We start from the raw sequence: 15,555 nt of genomic DNA on the forward strand, positions 1-15,555 counted from the left end.
TAACATGGTGTGTAGGAAATCAAGAGACCAGTCTGATGGGAAGAGACTTAAACAAGACTGAAACTCACTTTCTAAACCTCCATCTCCAACTGGACAATTCGCAGGACACAGGTGCACCAAAGTGGCCAATTTATTCAATCCCTTTAATATGGAGGAAGAGTTTAAAATTTTACTGGTTTAATTTGCCCCAAAAGCAACTCTCAACAGTTATGGCCTCTGTCGTCGGAGCTTTGTATGAAATTAAGTCAAAGTGTGGAGCTCCTTTGCCTTTTTTTTTTCTCCTTAAAAAAGAAAAGAAACAATTGTTCCGAGTAAAAACAAACATATTCCGAAGCATGTGTACATTGAAAAGTAAAGAAACTTTATTAATAACTTCATAAAAACTGACTTAAAATTTTAAAAAGAAAAAAACATGTTTTGAAGTCCTTCCGACTGGAGTCGTGTCTCATAGTGTCCTTTCTTTACAGAAATAGTCGTATTAGGACACATATGCACAAGGATTAACACCATGACACACTGTACACGGCGGGCCCCGGCGAGCTCACCAGTCGTCGTCTGAGTCCAGGTCTCTGGGGAGGATCCACTCCACGGATGAGCCCAGCAGAGTCTGAAGCTCGTTCGTGAACTCCACCAGATCTAAGAGCTCCTTACTTTCTGGATTACAGGACTCCAGGTCTTTGGGGCAAGAGAATAAGAGACTTGCTGACACTTGCCGGCAGAACTCGGCCTCCGCGATGGTGACGATTTTCACATTTGGGAAATTGCAGCGGAATATGCAGGAGGACATTTGCAGTTTCTTGAGCAGGTCTGAGAGCAACAGCCAGTTACGAGGCCTACACAAGAGAAAGGACAGTGGTTTGAGTTTCCGGCAAAATTAGAGGCGCTCCCAACTACGAACTACCCGTCTCCTGGCGGTGAAAGGGCCTGCTACTTCCACTTTGATTACCCCACCCCCACCCCACTTCTCACTGTCCTTAGAAGGCCTACTTCTTCTTCTTTTTCTTTTTTAATTTTATTTATTTATTTATTTTTGGCTGCGTTGGGCCTGTTGCTGCGCACGGGCTTTCTCTAGTTGTGGCTCGCGGGCTCTAGAGCGCAGGCTCAGTAGCTGTGGCGCATGGGCTTAGTTGCTCCGTGGCATGTGGGATCTTCCAAGACCAGGGCTCGAACCTGTGTCCCCTGCACTGGCAGGCGGATTCTTAACCACTGTGCCACCAGGGAAGCCCGGAAGATCTACTTCTAGCGGGGGAACTCTGGACTCATGTGCATGTGTTAAGAGGCCACCTAGGGCGGATCAGCCAACTTAGACAAAAGCAGGAGCAGCGCCCCTGAATGAGCCTCGTTGCAGGCCACCCCAGTGCTGCCTTGGCTCTGGTCACAACTCAGGTCACCCCTCTCCAAGTAAGTGCACCCCGTTCTAGTCACTAGGGAAAACCAGTCTGTATGCCAACCCAAGGGAGATGGCAAACACCTCTTTGACCTCTCCTCTCCTCCGGCCCTCACGGAGAGAGCATGAGAAACACTCGAGGTCACCTGGCTTTCCTTTCCTTTCCCACACCTCCAACCCGCCCCTCAATGCTGCCGGGAGTGAGGATTTTGAGAAGGGAGGTGGTACAATCCTTCCTGATACCCTGCCACGCTTTATCATCTCTATCCCGAACAGAATGTCACCACAAAGGCAGACACGTTCCCAGCCTCAGAGTCCAAGGAGGATGCTACTCCTTAAGCACCGGGGTCAACACACAGCAGAGCAAGGTCTCCTGATGTGTTCACTCCGAAGGGTTGGTCATGGGGCACAGTGGCCCGACCGTGGGGACAAGACTCGATCTAAGCAAATCTGAAGACACATAAGATCCCAGGTGCCACATACGGCTTTCTCTAATCTTATACGAGAAGAGGGTACACATCAGTATCGTCCCGTGGACCTCACGCGCCTTGGAAGGCCCCTATGGTAGCCGTTTGGGGAGGATCCCTTCCCCAAGAGTTTACTGACTGAAACTGCAATTGCAGTCGCTGACTCCCGTGTCCTTTGGGCTCTAGGGGTGTGTTCCAATGAGGGCAGTTGGCTGGGGAGCCCTCCCACCCCCCAAACTTTTCTGGAAAAGTTCCACTGCATTATGTGAGGTCGGTGGACACTTGGTGAGGAATTCACTCACCCCCCAACCCAGCCACCCTCATCTGCTGAAGGGGATTTCTAACTCCTGCCACCCCACAGAGCAGCTGGGCTGGCTCTCGACCACACGCTGGCCACGCTCACCCCTGAGCGACGGACACCTGGACGTTATAACACGGCAAAAGGGGGTCTTGGGAAAATTCAGATTCCAATAGGTCACCATAGGCCTCGTTGCTGTCATCCTGGTCCTCTGGTCGTGGGGGATTTGCTAAAACATCGTAACCACTTTCATCATCTGGTTCTAAACGGAGGGACAAACAAGAGAGAGGTCAGTAAGCTGGAGCAAGATTCCAGCTGTTTGCCAAAAAGGACCCTGGAAAAATTCTTTCCCAAGCAAGTCCTGCTCACAGCACCACCCCCACCCCCACAAGCCCAACTGAAACGAACAAGGCTGCTCACCACACACAGAGCTGCCAGAGAACTCCGAAGAGCAACCGGGGCTACCGTCGTCAGGAGCCTGCAGGTTATTTAAACAGTCTGGAGAGAGAAGGGGAGAGAGAGAGAGAAAAAGAAACAAGATAACGCCTGCTGGTAAGAGGCAAATGCTGCTGGAGTTCGGGAACATCTCACGCTGGGGCTGGTGTCACCTCCTGACAAGTCCCACTGCACACGCCTCCAGGTATCTGACTGAAACCTCCCCACGCGTCCACCCGCCTTCCTGAGGGACTGCCCGCCTCACCGCCCCAGCCTGCCAAACAAAAGCTAGCCTGGCTAGCTAAGAGTTTTCCAGCCCCCCACCTTGCAAAACTCAAAGTATGTATCTCTTCTTTGACAGACTAACGTTGGGCCGCTTTTCCCAGTAAAGGGTCACTTAGAGTAAACGGGGGGTGGGGGTAGGGGGAACCCAGGTGAAAGGCTGTGAAGTCACCGTCTAGATGCTTGAACAAGACCGTGTCTTGACCTCTGCCGTACCTGTTAAGAACTTCTCCAGAAGTTCGCTGTGGTTCACTTTCTTGATGGTTCTACCTGAGTACGTAGCCAGGGTAGGATCAGCACCGTAGGAGAGGAGCAAGCGGACAATTTCGAGATGATCATTCTTGACAGCATCGTGGAGAGGCCTAGGAGAGGTGCGGGGGATTACACCTGTGCACGCGACGCTTGCTTCTAAGGACACGGGGCAAAATCGAGCGTGTGTGGCCAAGCCTCGTAGGCGCGCTATTTCACCGAGGAGGTGAGTGTACGGTCGCTGCGACAAATTACTCTGTTATTTCAACACATAACCCTTTACGGGACAGGTGAAGGGACCATCTCAGGCCTAATTCTTCAATGCAAATCTCTCTTAATGCATGGCCCAAGGAGGAACTCAGGCCATGATGAAAACGTTTCCAATGAACTTAAATAGTGACAGACTGTAAGAAGGTAACATACGGCGGGCTGGGGGGGAAGAACCCCAGCACCACGGAAGCAGATACGACAAGCCATTGTTACACCATTACAAACAAAACCCAAAAAGTGCAGTTTGTAAAAGAAACTAGGGGCAAAGTGGAACCTCTCCTGAAACCAATTTGGAGATGAGTGATCAACCCTCTCGCCCAGAAGCAGTCGACAGGCAGGGCGAGTTCTCAGGAGGATACAGAGTCCTCCTGCTCGTGTCCGCTGGGGTCAGGAACACTGTCCACAGTCTCATCCAGAAAGGATGCTATTTGGAAACCATGAACCACCAAATACCTTACGGTTTTGCTCATTTTATGACCGTCAGGAAAGCCCCAGTGCCCTGCCTCGTGGTGGCATCCCAGGTACAACCGGGAAGATGCTTGGGCTGACTCAGACCTGGGCCTCTGGCCAATAAACCGAGGTCAAGGACAGAGTGGGGGCCAGGCCCGGGGATGTGGGTGGACACGGCAGGTCCTATCAAGCCAGTTGCCACTGGACCTGTCTGTACTCCTGCAACTTTCAACTCACATATATGTTCAAGATTGAGATTCAACAGACGCTGGTGAAGAGTCCAGGGTCTTAAAAGAGAACACCCCTGATTATTCATGCAGGCTCAACATTTTCAGGGACTTCTGTCCATAAGAGCGTCACAGACTTTTAAAGTTCTATGTAAATTCGCCAGAAAGATCTGTCCGATTCCATTCTAGAGGACTCCGCCACCAGTGTGCTTACATGGCACTCACTCTCCATCTTTCCTTCTGGGGTTCCCCGCACACCCTGAGAACCACTGCCTATGCCCCAGCAGGGCCAGGCCAAGAGCAAGACCGCCACTGACCCGGTTCCATCCTGGGCACTGCAGTTGACATCGGCGCCATATTCAAGGAGGTGTCGTACGATGTTGAGCCAACCTCTTGCACAAGCCTCGTGCAGGGCACAGTAACCCGCGTTGTCGCGGTGGTTCACATCACAAATCTTGTTCTCCAGGCAGTACAAGACCACTTCCTACGGGGAGAGGAGAGGAGAGGAGATACCATCAGACCACGATACAGTGAACCTTGTAAGCGTGACCTCCCCATAGCTTGGCGGTGCCCACTTTCAAAGGCATACATTCTCGGGGCCAAAAGCCCACCATGGCACGGGCAGGCGGCAGGCATCCTGCTGGGGGGCGAGAGTGCGTGAGAAGGGCTTGGAGATGCAGACAGTGTTGTCTAAGGCTCTGCTGCACCACTGGCCTGGCCATGGACAAGTTACCCTTGAACTTCTCCAAGCTTCCACAGGGCTGCTGAGAGGACGCATTCGGATAGCGATGAAAGCCCTCAGCCCAGGGGCCGACGTGACCAGTACAGAGGTGTCACGGCTGCTAACATCTTAGATGACACATTGCCAAGCACAGACCATTCTCACTTGATGGGTCTGTTCGGTCAGTGGCAGTGGACGATAACACAAGTTTAGATCAAAGTATGGATGACCAACACTTAAAGAGAGCTTAAATCAGCCGGAGAACATTCCCCAGCTTAGAGAAGCAGGGACACCCAGGTCAGCTACATCCTCGCGCCCCTTGTTAAGACCCCAAATCAGAACCTGGGCCTCAGATGCTCTTGTCTGTACGTTAAGTAGAGTTAAAGAGAAGCTCTCTCCCTCCATCCTCGAGGAATGACACAAAATGCCTCCAATAACCCCACCCTCTATTTTGCCTCACTCCACCCTCTCGAGTAAATATGAAAATTTTAGACTGATTCTGCCCCAAGTTAATGACAGGAACCTGATACACCACAGGCTGCAACCTCCACATTTCAAGAATCAAATAAAACGGTCACCGCCCCACCCCCCACCCCGGAGATGTTCTGTGTCAACACTGTGCATTAGAATCACTGTTATTAACCTTCTTTCTTTGGCTTGTTAAAATATTAATATGAACCACTCCCAGTAAGCAGAGCAGGAACTTATTCAATGTTTTATTACCTTAAGAAAGTTTTCAGACACATTGAAAGCATTTGCCACCAGAAAACACGTTATACTGTTTATACTGGGTAAGTCGTGCCCAGCAGAGAGCCGGCAGGTTCTGAGAGCTGGGAGTAGGCACAACGTGCATGTGGCCCAACACATGGTCTGCAGGGTAAGGGGGGATGCGATGGGGTCAGAACAGGCCTCCTTGTGACATCTCTCAGGTAACTCATCTGTTAAACCCAAAAAGGGCGTCATCCTAGCCGCCCATAAGTGCGAGATGGGTTCTGTAAAACCTTTTATGCCCTTTGGAGGACACGCCAATCAAAGGTGACCACTCACTTGGGAGCGAACTAGAATGTTCCATTTGCTTACCACGTGAACCCAATGGGGCATGCTGGTAAACCTGGCCATCGGTGCCCTGTTACTTCGGGTCACTGCAGCAGCTCCCTTCCAAAACAAGAGGAGGAAGACAAAAGGCACGCCCACGAATGCGTTTCTCCGTTTACATCCCAACCTGCCAGAAAGTCCACAATCCTCTGGGCTCCCAGGCCACCTGCCCCGAGCCCTGGTATCCAGGATACCGCATGAAGCTGCTGCGCTTTTAGCAGGCCCTCACTAGCCAGACTTGAGTGGACGGCTGCAAGCTAATGAGTTGTGTGCCCCAGCCAGGGAGAGGCCCTGTCACGTGGCTCTGGGATCAGTTCTGAACGCCACCAACTGCTGTGCACACATCAATTTACTCAACCCAGGGTTTATTTGCTGTGACAATCATGGCCTTCACCTGGAAACCTTCATCACTACTAGGGCAGATTCAAGGGTACCTAGAAATGAAAGGCCGTCCAAGCTGGTGGGTAAGTCAACTCTCTTCTCCTGGAAGATGGCAGCAAAGGCAGCAGTAGCCCCACGGCCAGGTCAGACTTTTTGCCACGGGCTGTCCTAACTCAACCACGTTGATCCCACTGTTTACACAGTGGTTCCCATTCCCCCAGATGAGGACGTCTTCTGTCACCCACAGGAACCCAGGAGATAGCAGGAAAGGAAGGTAGTACTATCCTCATTCAACACTTGGAAACTGAGGCCCAGAGATATTAAACCCCAAGTTCAATTAACATGAAGTACTAGACCTATAACTCAGGTCTTTGGTACCTGGTCAGCTGGGAAGGTTCAAAAGGCCCAAGAGGGCCCCAGTTAGAGGGATGCAATCCAGCTGTGACGAGCATCCCACAGGCCTTCTCTGTTGGGGGTCAAGTGGGCTAACTACACTCTCCTAGCTAAGAGGGTGATGGCCTCTAAATGGATGGCAACCGTCGCCACCAACACTTTCTCTAACTGAAAGGTGAAGAGGCGGGGCGGGTCTGTCGACGCAACACATTCCTTGGTTTTATTTTCTCCGCTAGAAATAAACGGGAGTGTCCGAAGGGCAGCCCAGCCATTCCCAAGCAAAGTCAAACTGCTTTTGTCGGACAGCTCTCTGTTCAGCGGCTATAAGCCGAATGCCATTACCTGCAAAATGTAACCATAAAGGCCATAAGCCCGACGTTGTTAGTTAATTAAATGCCTCATTAACTTTTTAAAAAAACATGACTTACTCAATTCATAGAAAATTTAATCATCACCGCTAAAGGCACAAGCATGTGGTTGCACACGGGCGTTTTAGCCTAAGAAATAGAAGCCTTTTTCCCAGGAGGGAATGGTTTGAGGTCTTTGGCCACACAAGTGATCTATTTAACGCGGATCTGAAGCCAGAGTGTGTTTCTAAACTTCCAGAACCAGATTATCATGACATAAAGCTCAGACAGCCTTTATACTGCACATGGTATCTTTGGCTAAGCAGAAGAAAATAACCAAGAATGCTGAAGACAAAACTTCAGGAAAACCCTCCCAAACCACACCCTTATCTGCTTAAGCAAACTGTCCTTCAATTTTAAAAGGTTGAAGCTGCCACATCTCCCAACTGGGCCATCAGCCCAACATTTAAAATTCTGCCCAGAGAAATCCCAGAAAGTTGGATTCAAAGTTGAAAGCGTTCATCTACTTGTCACAATGTTCAGCATCAACACTGGTGATCTGTGGAATCTACATATTGAAATTTACATTTGAAGAAAAAAACAAATCCCACCGTAAACATTCCCAAGGCTTCCTGTGCAATCAAAGGCCAGGTAGCCTAAAAAAGTATGGATCAAGTGCCCCTTGGTCCAGGCCTCAGAGCCACCAAACCAAAATGCAAACTGTCTTAGAGGACCAACGAGGGTCTTTTGACGTCTCTGGTCCCAAAGGGAGGCTGCTGGAAATGATGCCAAGTTCACAGGTGGGGCTCGGAGCCCCGCCCTCCACGGCGGGTGCAGCAGCACCCCGCCACCCCCATCTCCAGCATTTGCTGGAAGCGGGAGTCTACTTTCTCAACCCTAACCCAAAAGTTGGGGTTAGGGGTCTCCCCCCCACCTCCAGCGTTTGCTGGAAGCAAGGAGACTATTTTCTCAACCACAGGGGGTCTAGCTCAACACTATGTGCAACATCTGCTCTGTCCTCCTAGGCGCCCGCTCTCAGCTCTTGGGAAACCAACTGGGTGCTCCTTGGACTTCACCTGCAAGTAACTGCGCTAACTACCACAAAGTGCTCTCTAGCTAATGGAGAGGTCTCCAAGAGACGTGTAGATATACACAACAGCACATTCAACCCACAACAACAACAAAACACCCCCAAACTAAGCATAGCCCTAGTGCTTCCAACTTCCCACCCACAGTCAGGCCTTAGGGCCAAGGCAGGCACACTTCCAAGGGCTCACGGCACTATGGACCGGGGTGGGGGGACACGACGGGAGACGGGGGACAGGGGCACAGAGCTGGCTGAGGGTGTGGGCGCCAGGGCTCCGGGCCAGCCTGGGTCCTGCCACCCCAGTGCTCAGCCACACCTCCACGCTCAGCCTGCTGAACCGCGTTTTACTGTCACCATTCAACTCCCAGAGGGCTGATGCCAGCACAGAAAAATGCCTTTGCCCTGTGGGCTATCACATCACAATTGCTACTGACAAGTATGGTGGGGGAACTGCACAGGGCATCGAGAGGCATCTGTCTCACAGAGGTTTTGAACTGTAAAAAGGGCAATTCCAGTGTGAGCCAGTCTTGCTGAGGAGCGTGGTGGGCTGTGGAGCACTGCTGGATTGCTACCTGTACGGGGATCAGCTAACCCCTCTGAGGCTCAGTTTCCTCATCCGAGAGTGGGCTAGTACTCGTTACTCCCAAGTGAAGATGTTAACAGGGTGAAAGGAGTTACTACAGATCACACGGGCTTAGGCAGATATCAGCTCTCTTTCTGTGTTGCTCTAGCAATAGAGGCTGTCACTGTCATCAGCCGTGCTGGGTTGGGATACAGCAGTGTGGACAGGGAGTTTTGTGCAAGGCTCAACCCCTGCTCCCCGCCCATCAGCCCTCGGCTCCCGTGCCCTCTCAGAAAGAGACTGCTCAGGTCTGCCCCACTCCCACCCCTACTCTGCACAGACACGTCCCACCCGCTACCCCACAGGGGCATCACTCTGCCCCAAACAGCACAAGTTAGTAGAGCTAATAACTACTCTCCTTCTTGCTATTCAGAATCCAAAAGGCTCATTAAAATTCCCCTGGTCGCCAAGCCCTGGGTTAGGTCAGATTTTGTATCAGAGATAAGTGAGCCGGACTGGCCGAAGCAGCCTACCTGCCTGAACGGGAACGGAACATCAGAGAGGCCTGCCTTTCTTTTCACACCACGACTGAACAAGCCACCAAAGAGCCCGCAGTGTGAGTGGGGCCAACGCAAACACCCTGCTGGAACACCCAGCCCAGTCCGCCACGTGGAGGGGGCTGGGCTCTGAGACCCGCCCCCCATCCCCAGCCAGTGTGTCCCCCACCCAAGGAGCAGCAGCCGGCGGATCCTGATCCGGGGCACCCACAAGGATGCTCACCTCGTAGCCAAGCCGGGAGGCCTGCTGTAGGAGGGTCTCGCCTGCGTTCTTATTGACAATAAGTCTCCGCGCTTCCGGTGGCATCGGGCGGGACTGGGTGGTCTCTGGAGGGGAGCTTGAGCATGTCAGCTGCGAGACCTGGGAAGATGGTAACAATTGCTGCAAACGGTCCAAGGGCTTCTGGTCCTGCTTGGCCGGCGAAAGATCATAGTCGGAACTGGGCTCAGGCCGCTCCTGAGTGGAGGAAAGCACTTTTCCTCCTCTCTGTCTGAGGGAGGCGGGGCGCGAGGAAGGGGCTGCATTTTTACTCACTGGAAACTTCACCGCCACCCAGGAGACAGGTCCCCTAGGAAGGGGCAGTGACATTTTTGGGGGAGGGGTTCAGGAAAAGGAAAGCTTTGTCCCCAGAAGCAGAGAAGTAGGCAGGCGGGATGTGCCTGCACAGGCCCGGGGGGCGGGGGAGAGCCAGGGGCAAGAGGTACCTTGCCATCCGCATTGTCCACGTAGGAGTCCCCTGGCAGCGGCAAGCCCCGCCTGGGCTCCTGAGGGATCAAATGCTTGGTTTTGCACGGTCGCTTCGCGTATGGTTTCTCGCTGTTGTCGGTGTATTTCTGCGGCAGGGGCGAAGGCTGCCGATCCATTTCTCCGTCCATGCACAGCACATCTGTCAGGGGGAGAAGCAGCGGGCGTTACACAGTTGTAGCCGGTGAGGAAAGAAAAGCCCATTGTTAGCACTGATCGTTGGAGCAGATTCAGTTTTTAAAAATACGCCAATTATGTTTTCAAAGCACTAATATTTTAATTATCCCACATTCAACCGGCAAATAGGCTAACCCACGAAACGCCAAATGGCAAGTCGCTTCAAAGGGCCGCAAGACAGGGCAGAAGCCAGCCCTTCGTGCGCTCCCGTCCCCACCCGTGGGGGGCCTGGGTGCTCGGGACAGGGCGACTGGCGACAGCCTGAGGCTGGAATGAGGGCACTGACAAGCGCCCGGGGTCACCCAAGACTTCCCTTCCTGCCCAGCTGCGGGCTGGGTGATGAGGAGCAGCCCAGGAAGTCGAGCTCCCGCCTCACTGTCCATTCCATAAGGAAGTGTGCAGGCTGAAAGGACCTCATGAAGAAAACTCCCCGCTCGCCACACGCTACTCTTGTCAACTTGGATGGCGCTCAGGTCCCCTCCAGGGCCGCTTCCCACAGAGGGCGGGTGATCCACCCTCCAGGAGCGCCCCCCGCCCCGTGTGTACCTTGTTCATTGTCACTGCATTTAAGGGACTCCTCCAACCAGCTTCTGTTGCTTTTGCCCTCTGCCCTTTTCCTGCCAGGTTTCTCTTTGGAGATACTATTGCCCTGGGGGGTGACCGCAGGCTGGACCGCCTGAGTCACTTCCGTCCTGCCCTGCCGGCCAGGTTTGCTCTCTGCTGCCGACACCTGCTGCTCCCGCCTTTCTCTAAGGTGCAGCAAGCGGCGCTGCTTTCTGGGATGGAGCCCTGTTAATTCAATGCACACCTCAGGTTGGTCAGCTCACTATAATGTGGCTCTTCTAAATGGTTAGAGGAACTGTTTGTCATTTCCCTCTCAGGCCAGTCAGCTAATGGAGAAATAACTACAAATTAATGAAGAAGCCCCCCGGGGCGGGGAACAAACTGTCGTACACATCACTAACAGGAGTGGGGGAGGGGAGGGGTGTGGTCACTGTGTTGGCTGGAACTTGTCACCAAGTCTCGGGAGGGGGCCTATTTGCCTTTGGCCACCTTTGGGCTCCAGCCCTGGCACCTGGCTTTGGGGGGGTGGGGGGTGGGATGGGGGTGGGGGGTGGGGAGGTGTGAGTGGCTCCCCCCAGGGATCCAGGGTGGGACTGGAACTTTCCACTGCTCCGCTCCAGGACTTCCGTAGGGTGCCCTGCGGGCCCGAAGCGAAACCAAGCCCACCTTTGGAGACCCGTCTCGGCTTGGCTTTCAGCAGAGAGTCCTCCGGGAGCACAGTGGTCTCAGTGTGGTTCCTATTGCCAGACACCTTGCGCTTTCTGTTCAGCCTGAGGGTGGGGCTGCGTGACGCGTCCGGGGCCGCCTGGTCGGCGGGGGACTCTCTGGGGGGCTCCGTGTCCATGTCCTCAGGAAGATCACTGTCTTCTGGGGCTTCGAAGGGGTCAGGTTTGCTTCCATCATAACACTCCCCTAGGGGAGGGGAGACAACCCGGAAAGGAGGGAACAAAGGTCACCAGGAGCAGGCAGGACCCCCATGCCCAAGGCAATCTGCTACCAACAGACGCACCCCCCTTTGGAGACCAGGGGCCTCACACGCCGGAAGCACAAAACCCTCAGAAAGACGTCCCAAAGGAAGGACAGCTGAACACAACCAGCAAAGAAAGCAGAAAATGAGGTGCGTAGCCCACTCACAATCCATCCTTCAAGGGTCAAGGTGAGGCATCTACACCATCCCTCTATAGGCATGTGAGATCACTCCCTAACTGCTTAACTCTCCAAGGTGGCTTACTTTTAAAGGGGGGGTGAGTGACCTCACAGTAAGATCCAACCAATCAGGGCAGAGCTACAAATGACTATGGAAACAGCTGCTAGTCAACAAAAAAGGCTGATGTCATCAAGAGACCAAATAGCCCCCAACTGCCATCTACACAGACATAGCACCCATGTTCACTTGGGTCAGCAGGGGCGAGGGTGAAGAAAAAGGGTAGGGAAAGAATGGTGGGAGGCTGGGAAGCTGGGGAGACCAAGGCAAGAGGAGCCTGGCAAAGGGAAAGGAAAGGCTTCCTGGTGCACACACAAGGGTCAAGGGCAATTTCAAAGAACTCAACCAGATTGCTACAAGTCCGTCTGTCCTCTTTCCACACCCGTGGGGGGAAAAGCATTTCACTGCCATCGAGGGGCTGCTCCTATTTCCTGTCTAGGAAGAAGGCCCTCAGTGACACCAGTCACCCACCTGGCACGTCTCCACGCCTTCCTTCCCAGGCAACAAGCATCTAAGGACATTTCAAAGACAAGACTCCAACCCCCTTCATGGGGGTGGGGTGGGGGGATGTGGCGGGCAGGGCTGAACTGCTCACACCCCAGCTCCGCCTGTGTTGCTCCTGCCCCCTCTGCTCAATCTAGCATCCACTTGGGGCTTTTCCTCCAATCACCCCAGCCTAACATCACTCCTCACTTTTGCTCTAGCCAAAGCAACAGTTCAACTGCTTTGCTAGTCACATTGTTTCTAACACACAAAGAATTCCATAATGATCACTGTGCTGTTAAAGAGTTCCCCGGGGCCTCCCTGGTGGCGCAGTGGTTGAGAGTCCGCCTGCCGATGCAGGGGATACGGGTTCGTGCCCCGGTCTGGGAGGATCCCATATGCCGCGGAGCGGCTGGGCCCGTGAGCCATGGCCGCTGGGCCTGCGCGTCCGGAGCCTGTGCTCCGCAACGGGAGAGGCCACAACAGTGAGAGGCCCGCATACCGCAAAAAGAAAAAAAAAAAAAAAAAAAGAGTTCCCCGAAGATGACCCTGTGTCCATCACCGGCCGGGGGTGGGGGTGGGTGTATGAGTTTGGTATTTCGTTAACACCTGAGCTAAGCTCCCACAGCCCGTTTTTCTAGATGAAATCATGGACACACCCCTCACATGCTGCTCGCATTCCTCCTCCTCTCCCTAGACCACTTCAAGTATCACTCCCACTTCTGCCCAGCCGGCTGGTCCCCTGATCAGCCTCTCTTGGGGGCATTCCCAGCATTTAATGGCAGCCAGTTGTGGGGATGAACCTCACCCTGGCCTGGGCTAGCCTGACCTGTGCTCTCAATGGTGGAACACACTTAGCTTTTCTCCAAGGGTATCCCAAGGTGGGGCAGATCCCCATCTACTCTTGCCGGAATGGTGGAATCACCCCAACCGCGAGGGTCTCCTGCCATGGCAGCAGGAGAAACCCCAAACTCCTGGCCTGTGCTTACGGGTGATGCAGCCCAGGCTACCGCAGGCCCGGTGAAGACGGCGTGCTGTAACTCTCACTCCGGCTGCTCTGTGACCCTCTTAAACACTCGGGCAGGAATGGCGCCGCTTTACAACTCGGCCCCCTTCACTTGTAAAGTGGGAATGTTACTGCTAGCCTCCCTCCAGGGGTGGGCTTCATAATCACGGGCCGGGCTCAGCACAGAGAAAGGCTGGAAAAATCCCTTTAACCAAAAGATGCCAAGACTTTCAGACCAGCCTGAATCTCAGGCCTGAAATGTAGGAAATTTTAAGAGGTGAGCCCTGCTGGTTACACCATTGGACTTCTCGGGTCCAATCTGGTCCAATCAGTCTTCCCTAAAAGCTCCGTGGGAGGGCATCCATGGAGGAATGGAAGGGCTACCTTAAGAACCCCCATGTCCAATTTGAAAGTTTCTTTTTCCAAACTAGGTCCATCCACCCTTCCCCCAACCCCGGAGCCTTTTAGGGCAAAGATCTCAATTCCCCTCAGCTAAGGCCCCCCAAGACCTTACGCTAGTGTGACCTTACCCAGGCCACTAATAACCCTGAAGGACACCCACCCCGACTGCCCAAGATGCCCATGGCCACCAGCTATGGGGTAGAGGCTCCGTGTCACTTGGAGCTTCTCAAAGACTGTTCTAACCACGACCCACAGGAGGATGACCCTTGAGGGCAAAGGAGATGGGGAGATAAATAGATACACGGGGATCCTAACCACCAGGCTCTGCCATCATTGCTACTTTTGGCCTTTCTAAAAGTGGGAAGCCATGTGCCCTTGGTCACCCAGTCTAAGCAAGATGTGAACGTGGTCCCTGCAGCATGGTCCTATGACTCACAGCACCTATATCCCAAATGCATTATGGTTGTACCATAGCATCACCTCACAGAAGCATCACCACAGCAACATTTACAAGTCACTGTGGCAGCAAAGCACCCTCACCACGGTTGAGCCATGCCCAGTGAGGCCTAAACGAGGTGAGAGGGTTCTGAGTCGCTGGAAGGCTCCCCAGGATTAAAATCCCCTTCTCTGTAGCTTAACTATAGCACCTCCAGTCAGGGCTAACCTTGTTCAAAGTTACACCCGCTACACAAGGAGTGCAGGGGCCTCTGTTCCAAAGGAGTTTACACACGTGCAGGTGCTCAGCTGGAAGAGAAGTTCCCTGAGCAAAGAAGTTTCATGAAGCCCCTCGACTGAGGCTTCCTCCAGCTCCTGGCCAGGCACTGCCACTGAGCAGGTCCTAGGCCTGTCCCAGCCAAGTGGTTGGCAAGGGAGATGGTTACTCCAAGTTTGAGAAGGAAGGGACCAATGCCTCCTTGCCCCGCCCCATCTTCAAATGCCACTGAGGGTTCCTAGTGATGAACTTCCAAGTCTGAGGAACCTCCCAACTCATTTGGTGAACTTCCAAAATAAAAATTTCACTCAGCCACCCATGTGATCATAAAGAATAAATGAGTATCTCGGCCACTGTGTTTTCAAGTTAATTTCTTTTTTAAACAAGCCCCTAGCAACAAGATGCACCCGCACCAGGACAACCAAGGCCGCGCAAACAGCACCCACCACCTTAGAAGCTCCTGGGCCCTCCATGGGTAGGGGCTGCCTCAGAAGGGGGAAGGCATCTTGAAGGCGTCCTGGACCCTCTCTGGGACCCCTGCCCGCCCCAAATCCCCGCCCCAGCTCCCATGTGCTCACAGCTCGGCTCTCGGCCACACCGACACCCATGAGAAGGACCTGAGCCCATATCAGCTCAAGACATGATGGCCCAAGAACAAGAAGGCCCATTCATATCCAGCTGAATGGAATGAACACCTGCTGGGCCTTGGACGTGGAGGCCGCGGTAAGAACAGTGGCCCCTTCAGGTGACCTTTCCTGACCAGCTATTTACAAACCCCACGTCTCTACAAGACAGAGGGTGGGTGGGGAACCCACCTCCGTTGCCCCAACCTTTCAAACGGAGCCCCTCACCTTCCCCACCCCTTCTCCTGCCCTCCCATGGTGGCGATTCATGGCTCACTGGGCCATGTCCCGGGTGCTCCAGGAAGAGACCCGTCGGTCGGTCTGAGATTGGAGGCAGGCGGTGGGGGGAGGGGGCTTTCGGAATCATCTGGGGCTCAGGCCCTGCTCCCCATCAGCCACACCGAGTTCTCGTCTCCACGCTCAGCAGGAAA

The 15,555-nt window shown here is 53.5% G+C and overlaps 1 protein-coding gene across 1 annotated transcript in view; it reads right to left on the minus strand.

Annotated features, from left to right (window-relative positions):
* Positions 1-383: 383 nt before the first annotated feature.
* Positions 384-15,555, minus strand: part of LOC309797806 (BCL-6 corepressor-like) — a 28,836-nt gene continuing 13,664 nt past the window's right edge. The window contains exons 8-15 of the mRNA XM_082646214.1: positions 11,361-11,606; positions 9,914-10,095; positions 9,432-9,665; positions 4,383-4,549; positions 3,086-3,231; positions 2,573-2,650; positions 2,258-2,414; positions 384-833 (exon numbers count right to left, since the gene is read on the minus strand). Of these exons, the coding sequence (XP_082502340.1) occupies positions 542-833; positions 2,258-2,414; positions 2,573-2,650; positions 3,086-3,231; positions 4,383-4,549; positions 9,432-9,665; positions 9,914-10,095; positions 11,361-11,606 (1,502 nt within the window). The 3' untranslated portion in view covers positions 384-541. The remainder of the gene's footprint in view (positions 834-2,257; positions 2,415-2,572; positions 2,651-3,085; positions 3,232-4,382; positions 4,550-9,431; positions 9,666-9,913; positions 10,096-11,360; positions 11,607-15,555) is intronic.

The sequence above is a fragment of the Mesoplodon mirus genome, assembly GCF_964341445.2.
Source record: "Mesoplodon mirus genome assembly, contig: HAP1_SCAFFOLD_1003, whole genome shotgun sequence".
Classification (NCBI taxonomy): domain Eukaryota; kingdom Metazoa; phylum Chordata; class Mammalia; order Artiodactyla; family Ziphiidae; genus Mesoplodon; species Mesoplodon mirus.